Source organism: Gambusia affinis, linkage group LG13 (genome assembly GCF_019740435.1).
Source record: "Gambusia affinis linkage group LG13, SWU_Gaff_1.0, whole genome shotgun sequence".
Classification (NCBI taxonomy): Eukaryota; Metazoa; Chordata; class Actinopteri; order Cyprinodontiformes; family Poeciliidae; genus Gambusia; species Gambusia affinis.
Genome location: NC_057880.1, coordinates 463831 through 476324, shown reverse-complemented (window position 1 = coordinate 476324; position 12494 = coordinate 463831). Strand labels below are relative to the sequence as shown.

The following is a 12494-nucleotide window of genomic DNA, read 5'->3' as shown; positions in this document are numbered from 1 at the left end:
CACTGGAGATATTTTTGTTTTTGGCTTTGTCTGTGCTGATGTACAGTAAATGTCAAAAAATTTGGACTGGTTGTGTATTTTGGGAGATTTTCTGTGCCTTTTGAATTGCAGGAGCAATGCTTTTAGCTTTTTACAATTCCACTGAATCTCATTTAAAATTGATTTCAAGCTGCACTACCATTTTCATGTACTGCAAATCTACCATTTTGCATGTATGGTATTGTGGACAAAACTACTTTTGCATATTTTCAAATTACCTGTTCAAATGATTAGAATCACTTTTGCTGTTTCAAGTCTGAGGCGGGTTTTAATTTCACCATGCTTGAATAATTCCTACTCTCCTTCCCCCCTCTCTTTTTTTCTATTAAAAAAGAGAGAACTGTTGAATTTAACCACTAAAACTGGCATTTAGATGATTATTAATTCTGAAAATTCATGCATTATATATTCATGTATGACGATGACAGTTTTAATAGAACAAGAAAAATTAAACATTAGTTCAAACGTAGCATTAATTTGGTATCCCTTAAAACGTCATGTTTGTATGTTCAAAGGAAACAAAATTAAGAAACCCTCCAAAGTTTTGTCATAAATCTAGACTCAGTTGTCAACACAGTAAGTCATATCAGCTGTTGGCAGAAGAATATCCAACTTATATTTACTTTTTGTTTTTAAATTCGTACTTTGTGAAGTTGTGAAGTTCAGCCCATAGTCCAGACCTGGACGCCAGGCACTGTTGTGTACAGAGACAGGAATTCTGACGAAATCTCAGCTCACAGCAGTTAAAACTGGAAACCAAATACACGTGACCTTTAACCCTTCAAAATGCATAATAAGTCATCATGACGGAATGATCAGCAGAGCTGCGCAGGCTTATAGTACTTTGGAAAACCATCAACTTTCATCACAGTCCAGCCATCATATATCTTCATTTGTACTTTTTTTAGTACATATAAAGTGTGAACAGTAATCAGACTTTTTGGTTAACAAACTAAAAAACTAGAAGGACAACAGAGTCAGATTAGACCACCATATAGATAAGTCCTGCCTCTTTCCTTTGAAATTTCTATAAATATAGAGCTGCACAGAAGGAGAAGCTTTTTAAAATGTTTGCTGTAGCAGAAAGAGACTGGAGCGACTGAAATCTAGTCTTTCTCTACAAGTCTGAATCGATTCTGATCCTCCATTACTGATATCAAAATTGCCACAGTAAAATTCAAACGTCTTCAGACACTTACAGGGGGACAATACTAGTTGCATTCAATTTTATTTTGAGGTGTCGGAACAAAAATTATGGTTCACTTTCGATTTTTCTTATTTAAAAGATTGTTTGCATCTATGTGTCATTTGTCTTCCACTTCATAATTTTCTGCTTTGGGTTGGTGTCAGAAAATCCTGATTAGGTTTGGTGTTTGTAATACATTTATCTAAAATCCTACCTAATAGTTTTTGTGACACAGATGCTTCAGAAACAAATGTACCATTTTAAAAATAGGTGTTGAAACCCTAGGTGTTGGGTTATTATGGCCATCATTTAGCTATTATCAGAATTACTTTGGTCTGTTCTACAGGATGAGATTCTGTGATATCTCGGTCCACCTTAAATTATTACTCTTCTGTTTTCTAGGGAGCTTCCGTAAAAAAGGCAAAGACCAGAGCACAGAGCGAGACTTCTTCATGAGGATGAAATGCACAGTGACCAACAGAGGACGTACCGTCAATCTCAAGTCAGCAAGCTGGAAGGTAAGGCTTGGATAGACATGAGACGGCTATACTGGCATTCAAACCGATTCCATCATAAAAGCCAAAATGTTCTGACATTCCCATCCCTCCAGGTGCTGCACTGCACCGGCCAACTGAAGATGTATGACGGCTGCCCATCGCGGGTTCTCTGCAGCTACAAGGAGCCTCCGCTTACCTGCGCCATCCTGATGTGCGAACCCATCCCACACCCATCCAACATCGACGCACCGCTGGACAGCAGGACATTCCTGAGCCGACACAGCATGGACATGAAGTTCATGTACTGTGATGAGAAGTAAGCAGGCACCCCTATAGCACTACCGCCACTCATAAAGTCTGCTTTTCTGAGCTGACACCAAAATAAGAATCCGTAAATACCTCTATCAACTGCGGGACTGAAGTGTTTCTAGTGTGTAGTTGACTGTATAAATCCTCTTTTTTTTTAACTGGCAAGAGTACGTAACTCTTTTTAGGTGGAAAACTTTTAAGGTACCTTAAAATTCAGAGTGATTTCACAACCAACTTCGTGCATGAGAACGATAGCTTGTGTTACAAACCAATGGGCTCTACTGGAGAAGACGTAACTCCCTCTCCATTCATTTTCTATGGAACTTGTGGAATGAGGTGACAATTGCTTGCACTTTTTCAGACAAGTGACTGGTGAAATTTGTACATGTGAAGTTTTGAGTTTGTATGCATAGATGCGCACATGCATGCTAATCTGCACAACACAAGAAAGTTGAAATATATCCAGCTTTTGTTACTGCTGCAATCCAGTGTGTTGTGTTGACCCTAATTGCTGGAAAATTTTCACTGTCGCTCTGTGTTTGTTGATCCCATAACAGGTAGAAACTGGCATTTCTCTTGGCATACCCAGCAGTCATATCAGATGTCCGGATCAGTCTTAGTGAGAACCTTCCAGTGCATCACATTTTGACTTTGTGGGGCCCTTCTTATTGTTTTTGTTATTTACAACTCATAAGTTGGTCTTGATGGGCACTAGAGCTGAGGAAAACATCAAACAACAACATTTCTTAATGCAGACACATGACAGACTCTTTTGTATTGTGTTGCTTCAGTTCATTAAGATTTGCAGACCTTTCTTTCTGAACAGCTCTATGGAAGTCTGGACTTTCAAAAGGTCTATGGAATACCTTGATTATTTCACTATTATTTGCCTTTTGTAAGGTACAGTAAAATTCAATTTTGTATTATTTGCCTTTTATAAGGCAAATAATACAAAAAGAAAAATAATGCATTTGCTTTTTTGATCATTCCGTCATGATGACTTATTATGCATTTTGAAGGGTTAAAGGTCACGTGTATTTGGTTTCCAGTTTTAACTGCTGTGATCTGAGATTTCGTCAGAATTCCTGTCTCTGTACACAACAGTGCCTGGCGTCCAGGTCTGGACTATGGGCTGAACTTCACAACTTCACAAAGTACAAATTTAAAAACAAAAAGTAAATATAAGTTGGATATTCTTCTGCCAACAGCTGATATGACTTACTGTGTTGACAACTGAAACTAGATTTATGACAAAACTTTGGAGGGTTTCTTAATTTTGTTTCCTTTGAACATACAAACATGAAGTTTTAAGGGATACCAAACTGACAAAAAGGCCAATAATGCATTTGCTTTTTTGATGCATTTTGTTATGCATCAAAGTTCATGGTCAGTCATATGACTGTAAAAGTGTCCAGATCCTGGAACACCACTCTACTTCATCGTCCCTTCACCACTGTGCTGTTGTGAGGCATTTGGACCATTTGGATCAAAATCTCAGTCATCGACTGATGACATTGTTCTAGCAGTCAAACCTTTGTCTCGCCAAGCAACCCTTCCCTACAAGCTATATTATCTTCTTTTTTCTCCTTTGACACTGTAACACTTACCATGACTGAGTTCAACATTGGGTTTTTACTTTATTTTTCTCTGTGCATTTCACAATCTGGATGTAGAGATTTTGGGATGTCACTTCTAGGAAGATTAGCAACTCCCTTCAATTATTTCCACTTGCAGAACAATGGAAAGAATTGTTCTGCAAGTGTCTAAGACATTTTTGGGAAAAAAGAAAGAAAGATAGATAGATAGATAGATAGATAGATAGATAGATAGATAGATAGATAGATAGATAGATAGATAGATAGATAGATAGATAGATAGATAGATAGATAGATAGATAGATAGATAGATAGATAGATAGATAGATAGATAGATAGATAGATAGATAGATAGATAGATAGATAGATAGATAGATAGATAGATAGATAGATAGATAGATAGATAGATAGATAGATAGATAGATAGATAGATAGATAGATAGATAGATAGATAGATAGATAGATAGATAGATAGATAGATAGATGATAGATAGATAGATAGATAGATAGATAGATAGATAGATAGATAGATAGATAGATAGATAGATAGATGAATAGATAGATAGATAGATAGATAGATAGATAGATAGATAGATAGATAGATAGATAGATAGATAGATAGATAGATAGATAGATAGATAGATAGATAGATAGATAGATAGATAGATAGATAGATAGATAGATAGATAGATAGATAGATAGATAGATTAAAATTTTTTTTAAAAAGGTGAAAAAAGGGTGGCATTGGGAGCTAAAAGGTAATAGTATTTTACCTTTTTTTTTTTACTTAGTCACATGATGGGTTAGTTATATCATTGTCATTATGAAGGCAGCAATTTTAGGTATTCCACAAAAGGTGTCCACTTGTGAGTAAAGTTTGCTGAACGGCTCCACACTGCTAATGACATTTTTTTCTATCTGCAAAAATATTCTTACAGTATTAAGCCGTTGTAATGTAGACGGAAGTGTAGGATATTTCCAGGAGCGTAAAATGCAGTGTCTGGCGAGAAGAGAACAGACACTCACTTTGCTGGGGGGACAGGTTAAGTGTGGTCACTGGAATTCCAAAAATGGCCATTAGTGGATCACTTTGGATCTGTATTCTAAAAACCTCAGAGTATAGAAAAGAAATTACTTAAAAATTTATGTAAACTTGGGCAGAAGGAAAACATATGACTTAAGTTGCAAGGTGAGATCTGTCATCTGAAGGGAAAATTGTAGATGGATGAGATTTTGAGAAGTGGACTTCATTTATTACTTTAAACTGTACAAGCTGTAATATGGCACATGGTGTACTTTGACGTATGCTGAGAATAACTTTATCCCACCATGAATCAGACAGTTCGACACCCAATTCACGTTCTAGCAGTTCTGGTTTTACCAGATGAGTCGGACTCAATTGCCTCAAGTTTTCTATATATATTTGAAAGGGGTGATTTCAGATTGGACCTTCAAGAACTGGAAGTTCGACCCATGGTGAGTCAGCAGGGAGAGTAGAAAACAGCAATGGACACAATGTCTAATTTGGAAATAGAGAAACCAATGAGAAGTAGGCAGGTTACATTTTGAGGACAATCCTGAAAAACTAATAAATAAGCCATCTTTATAAAGGTCTCTTATCCTTCTAACGCCTCTCTCATGCCAAATTCTATAAGCAGTGTTAGTAGCCACAGGAGAAGATAGATTATTTTTAAACAACAGCATTTTATTAGAGGGAGACACAAATTTAAAATGGGAACTAATTTCTGACCAGATCTTAAGAGCGCTACACTTAAGGATTTGCAGTAATGGAAGATAATTTAATTGGTAGTGATGAATAGATTATTGTAGCAGGTGAAAAAGATGCAGAAAGGGTTTGTTGGCTTCAACAGCCATTGAAGCCAACAAAGGGTCATCCTCTGGGACACCAATGATGCAGATGTTTTGACACCTGGACTGGGACTCCATGTCATCACATTTATCCTCTAATTGTGCCACAGTTTTAGTAAGGCTGTCCACTTTTTCCTGGAGGCTAACTATGTCATCAGTGCAGGTGGATAAGGATTTCTCCATCTCAGCAACTGTTACCTTTAGCCCCATGAAACTCTACAGGCTACAGGACAATTCCTTTTTGAAGGATGGCAGCTCAGACTTGCGGTAATCGAAGAGAGACTTTCACCAAGGACAGCATGAAACTCCGCTTTAAGTGTAGCCACTAAGTCATCTCGGATAGCTGAAAGTAGCTCCTTTTTAAGATTACTGACGTCGCTAACTGCAGTGGCCTGGGCCACAGCCTCTGACACAGTTGGAGAGGACTCACCACTAGTTGAGGATTCACCACCAGGAGCAGGCCGCAGGTGAGACTGGATCAAATTTTCTCCTGGCATGGTGGCATTTTAGTGACCAAACAAAAAAAAATTGTGTACAATGTATCGATTGCAAATATTGTTTTGAGGTCGGAGCCGAGATAAAGTGCCTGGCAAAAATCGAAAAAGAGCCAACCTAAAGGAGCACACCAAGATGCAACTCACTGCACTGCCATTCAACTGGACGTCCTGGTTGCGTGTTTGTCATCAAAATGAACTCATCATAATGTTATCATTGCTTGCATAATACCAGCCTGTTTGGCACATCCAAGTGGCAGCTGCTTGTTTAATTTTGAAGAGCAATTGACCATCAAACTGCCTGGGTGAATTGTTCCGCTGTTTAATTTTTCTCTTTTTGTGGTTTAGTTTCCTGCAACCTTGGCTCCTGGGTCATTTCCTGCTGAGAGTTTGGCTCCAGCTCTTATTTTGGGAAGAGTCTCTTCCACCAGTGAACTTTGACCTGATGCTTTTGATTTATAGCAGCCTTCAAATTTACCCAAACAGCTAACAGATAAGTCCAATAATAAAAAAGGAAACAGCTGTAAGAACAGTGAAAGGCGTAAAAAGTTCAACATATTGTTGAGGTGGATACATACAGTTTTCACTTTTTAATGAATGAAGTCTATTGGTTGTAACGTGACAAAATGTGAAAAAGTGGAAGGGGAGGAAAAATTTCACGAGCCTGTGTATGTTTGAGCTCCTAATATAAAATCCAGTTTCAACTACATTTGAAGTGTCTCTCTACCAGCTGTGCACATTTCGAAATCCAGAGTTTTGCTTGTTCCTCTTTGTAAATCAGCTCAAGTTTAGTATGAACAGGTATTTAAAAGTCTTGCCACAGATTTTAAAATCTGCGCATCAACTTTATGCAGTGAACTGGCTTTGTAACGCCATGTCAAACTAGCAGATGGATATGAATAATGAAAAAGAATCAGAAACTCTAAACTAGGATGCTCACATGTCATTATGACAACAACTAACACGTGTCTTTTGCAGAATAGACACAGAACAGATCGTATGAAATTTTATCCCCATTCATTTTCTTTTATAGCTACGTTAGTAACATTTGTCCAGTGCTTGTTTATTCTTGGTCATCTTTTATGCAAAAGTATTTGTTGCAACTTAAAACCTTAATGTATTGAATTGGGATTTATGAAGTAGCACAAGTCAAGCCTGATTGTACAGTGGAGAAGAACAGACATCCACTGTAAAAAAGACTAATAAAATCTAGAAATGATTGTTTTCAGCTTTCCATGTTCTATTGTTCTTTATAGACACATCTTTTGCTGCAATTAATGCAACAAATGGACATTTGTTTCAGAAATGTCTCAACCAGCTTTACATATCTAGAAACTGATGTATTTTTCTATCCTTTATGTTGTAAAGTTGCTCAGACTTAGTTAAATTGGATTAGGAGAGTGTATGAAGAGCAACTTTGCAGATTCTCTATTAGATTTATGCTTAGACTTTGAACCATTTTATAACTTAAATATGTGTTCTATTTACAGTGCACTAGACTGCATTATAGGGCATCTCAATAAAGGGGACAGAATATAAAATGCTATTCTTGTTATGTGAAATTAATCAATTTAAAATATTCCTTCCTCTTTGCAATCATATGCTTCTTTGAGTGGGCCAGTCATATGAAACCCCAATAAAATACATTAAATTTTGTTGTCATTTGATAAAGCTTTTTCTGCGTGTCAAACACCTTAAACATTATATTTTAATCCTATATTTCTCTTCCAAGCCTTGTATACTGATGTGCTGAAAAGAGCTAGACAGAAGTAAAAGAAAAAAGGGATTTTTTTTCCCCTTAAGGCAACCAGAGCTGCTGTTGGAGTCCTCATTAAGTAGATGAACTTGTGATGAGAGTGACGGAGAGATTAACCGTTCTCAGGCAGAGAATGTGAATGTTTCTTGTTTTTTAGGAATAATATTCCACCATTTTGTTTGATTTTGAAATCATGTGTAATGCCTTTTAAAGCGCAGAGGAGCATGATGTGGTGCAGTATTATTACGTGTGAGAATGATTAAACATGTGTGTGTGTGTGTTTGTGTTCGTGTGTGTATGTGTGTGTTGCAGGGTGACAGAGTTGATGGGTTACACCCCTGAGGACCTGCTGGGTCGATCGGTCTATGAGTTCTACCATGCCCTCGACTCAGACAGCGTCACCAAGAGCCACCATAACTGTAAGTCATGCATATTCAAACTAATTCTCATTTTATTTGAAAGACTTTGTTTTTTCTTTTCTGGGGCTAAAAATGTAAATTTTACAATCTTCAGAAATCTCTAAAAGTTGTGCTAGAAAGTCCCACAGCTGGACTGAGACTTCACCAGATCCATTTGAAAGCTGGATATTCCTGGCTGTTTACACATTCTTAAAAAGTCTTAAATTCATGATTCTAACATTGAGGCCTTAGACTGTCTTAAATCTCAGGGCTTAAATTTTGTCGTGGCATAACTGTTTAATCTTGGGTATTCTGTGTGCGTGTTTTATTTTCTCATCTTTATTGGGTTCTGTTCGAGGCAGTTGAAGCTAGCAGTAACTAGCTGCTAATATAGCTGTGGTAAATAGGGTATTATAATAGCCTAGTTACCATGGCTATTATACCCTAAGCAAGCTAGAGGACACTGGCTGGGATGACGTTATCACGTAGCAGTGTTCGCCACGTTATAACAAATATTTATTTTAAAATATCTATTAAGGTGCTTTAATAGATGTTTTAAAGCATCTGTTACTGCATTACTGCATTTTTTCCAACGATTTATCAGTTTGAGCAAACATATAATGGGAATCCAAAAATGTCATGATTTCTTTATCCAAAAATAATCAAGAATGAATCAAAAAAACACCTGAGAGCAAATTGTTTCCCTTAAAAATGTCTCATCAAACTTGTGTAAATAAAAACTATAGAGATGTAAAAGCTCAGCGTTATATCCTAAATCCTATCTACTGAATGCACAATACACTCCTTCCTTGACTCCTTCCAATCTGGTTTCCAATCTCACCACAGCACAGAAACTGCCCTCGTAAAAGTGTTCAATGACATCCATATAAATACAGACTGTGGGAGAACCCAACACATTCTCACACCCGACTCGTCATATATTGACGAGTTGGGACGCCGTCTGACCATGCGTCACATATTGACGCGAAGGGTATACCCTTCGCGTCAATATGTGACGACTTGGGCAGGTTCCTTCACCGTAAAATTTTGACGATTTTGACGATTTTGGAAGGTCGCATGTTTTACATGGATTATTTACGCGAATGGTCCTCGCAAACACTGCCGACACTTCAAAACCCAAAAATTGGTTAGGTTTAGGGCAAAAATTACGGTAAGGCATCAGGTAAAACCCTTCGCGTCACATATTGACGCTGAAGGTACTTCGCCAATATGTGACGAGGACGGAAGCACCATGCGTCAATATATGACGAGTTGGGTGTGAGAATGGGTTGGAGAACCACAGTGCTGGTTCTGTTGGACCTCAGTGTTGACCATGACATACTACTGAATGGACTGGAGAGTTGGGTCGGACTCTCCGGTCCAGTGCTTAACTGGTTTGAATCTTGCATAAAGAACAGGGATTTCTTTGTTTCAATTGGAAACTTCTCATCAAAGAGGTCAAAGGTCACATGTGGGGTACCCCAAGGTTCAATCCTAGGACTCCTCTTATTCAATATCTATATGCTCCCACTAGCTCAGGTTATAACAGGAAATAATATTAGCTACCATAACTATGCAGATGACACACAGCTCTACATTACGATGTCACCAGGAGACTCAGAACCCATCCAATCACTGAACAGATGTTTAGAACAGATAAATGTGTGGATGTGCCAAAACTTCCTCCAGCTGAACAAAAACAAAACTGAAGTTATTATTTTTGGACTTAAAGAGGAACGATCTAGAGTCAGTGCACAGCTTCAGTTATTACAACTAAAAATCAGCGATCAGGCCAGAAACCTGGGGGTAGTGATGGACTCTGACCTGAACATCCAGCCACATAAAGACAGTTACAAAGTCGGCCTTCTATCACCTGAAGAACATTTCCAGGATTAAAGGACTAATGTCTCAGCCAGATCTAGAGAAACTCATCCATGTGTTTATCTTCAGTCGTATTGATTATTGTAACGGCGTCTTCACAGGTCTGTCCAACAAATCAATCAAACAGCTGCAGCTGATCCAGAATGCTGCTGCTGGAGTTCTCACTAAAACCAGGAAGATAAAGCACATAACACCAGTTTTAAAGTCTCTCCACTGGCTCCCTGTCGCTCAAAGAATAGACTTTAAAATACTGTTGTTAGTTTATAAATCACTGGTTTAGCACCACAATAAATTAAAGATCTGCTGATATTGTATCAACCTTCCAGAACTCTCAGGTCTTCTGGTTCTGGTTCTGCTCTGCACCCCCAGAACCAGAACCAAACAAGGAGAAGCGGCATTCAGCATCTATGCACCAAAAATCTGGAACAAACTTCCAGAAAACTGTATAACAGCTGAAACACTGACTTCCTTTAAATCTCAACTGAAAACCCACTTGTTTAGAGTTCTATTTGAAAAGTAATCAATTGCAAATTTATTGACGGAATCTGACTTGATGTTGTGTTTTTATTGTTAATTCTATGTTGCTTTGTGTTTTTGTGTTTGATTTGATGTAAAGCACTTTGAAATGCCTTGCTGCTGAAATGTGCTATACAAATAAAATTTGATTTGATTTGATTTACATTGCATTACAATGTAAATCATTGTAATGCATTGTAATGATTTACATTGCATTACAATGTAAATCATTGTAATGCATTGTAATGATTTACATTGCATTACAATGCAATGTAATTACGATCTGCATTACAGAGAATATACTATGAGTATATTTGTGATAAAATAAATAATTTTTAGAAAGTGAAATGTCTTCTTGTCATTTGCGCAATCTGCTGATTGAGCAAATGACTGAGAGTTTGTTGTGAGAAGCTGGCAGGTTGTATACCTGATCACTTCCACGTCTGTTTCTGGTCATAAACATGTTACTCTCTCTCTCTCTGTCTCTCTGTCTATCTCTATCTAGCTCTGTGTGTGTGTGTGCCGAGCGGAGTATTAAGATCTCTTTAAGTAAAGCCACTGATGGCCTGATGAGGTTTGCACACCTCTTGATACCCTAACCCAAAACCAATAGAGGGGGCGAGGGGTGCCAGGTGGCCTCTGCAACAATATAATGACACTGTTTGTGTGCGCCGGTGTGTCAGCGAGGATCTGAGGTGTCATGGCTTTTCTCTGTGTTGACAGGAGCTCTCGGAGCAGCACAGCCCCCTGAAACATAATCTGTGATCTGAAGGGAAACACAAAAACATTTAAAGATAAAACTTTTCCATAAGTCGACTTCTGCCGTTGCTTTAGGTAGATAACAAAATGGCAACATTTGAACCGGTAAACAGATCGAATTCTGGTCATGTTTTATGGTAGAACTCACACAAAGTTTCTCTACAAGAACAAAATCTAGCATCTGTTTTCTGATGAAGTCAAGGAACATTTCCATATGAAGCTTTAAATTTGATAGCAAAGAAAGTTTTAACCTAAAGGGAGGGTGAATATGTTTTTGATCCAATTCTGAAAAATAAACTAATATTATGAGAAAAACCGTATCAACTACACTGTAAAATGTAAAAGTAAAGTGTACTCAAAAAGAAAAGTGACCTGAACTCATTCCAGCTTACTCTGTTGACTATACTAACTTAAACTTAGCAAAGACAACTTTCTACTGAGGCAAGTAATCAAACTCATCAGCAGCAAGTAACCCGAACTTGGAGTTATGAGTGAGCAAAACGCATCTGCATAACCAGCAAAAAACTCGGCATCATTCGGCAGCTCTCGTTGAACGCACATGCGCATTGGACACTGACGAGTGACGACGTGTTTGAAAGAAGCTCCAAACTGTCAACAATACGGCGGTTGCTGCAGCTAAGTTTTGTCACGGTAAGTCCCACTGTTTTTTAGCAAACTTATATTCGTTATCTCGGCCGTATAATTCATCCGTAAGTCCAGGTTTTGAGGTTAACTTTATGTGTAATGATTTAGCGATGCCTGGGACTAACGTTAGTCGAAAATATCATGTTTATTTAGTGGCAACAAGATGGAGCGGCAGTGCAAAAAAGCTGTCCGGGGCGCAAAACAAAAAAGGAAAAGGGATAAGGATAAAGATGTTGGCGGGTTAAAAAAGCCGCTGTACTGTTATAGAAGGCTTATGATGAGTAGACTGCCATAGGTAGGACAGCTGTAAACTGTAGGAGAAGCAGCCATGATGAAGAAGTGTAGGGTCACCAGATTTGGGTTTCTGAAAAGGAGGACACTTTTTTTGTTGGCGGGGGTAGAATCGGACACACATGCGCCAACGGGGGTGGAGATGGGGAGACGGCGGTGGGGGGTAGAACTAGCGGTAGCATTAAGAAACCGGTAGCACATGTACACACATGTGCTACCGGTTTCTTTGCCATACAAAGAAATCTGGAATGGAGTAGTG

The 12494-nt window shown here is 38.2% G+C and overlaps 1 protein-coding gene across 1 annotated transcript in view; it reads left to right on the top strand.

The window, feature by feature from the left end:
• The window catches only part of epas1b (endothelial PAS domain protein 1b), a 76952-nt gene that overhangs the window by 48356 nt on the left and 16102 nt on the right, over window positions 1–12494 (top strand). The window contains exons 5-7 of the mRNA XM_044136566.1: window positions 1628–1743; window positions 1836–2038; window positions 8058–8164. Coding sequence (XP_043992501.1) covers window positions 1628–1743; window positions 1836–2038; window positions 8058–8164 — 426 coding nt within the window. The remainder of the gene's footprint in view (window positions 1–1627; window positions 1744–1835; window positions 2039–8057; window positions 8165–12494) is intronic.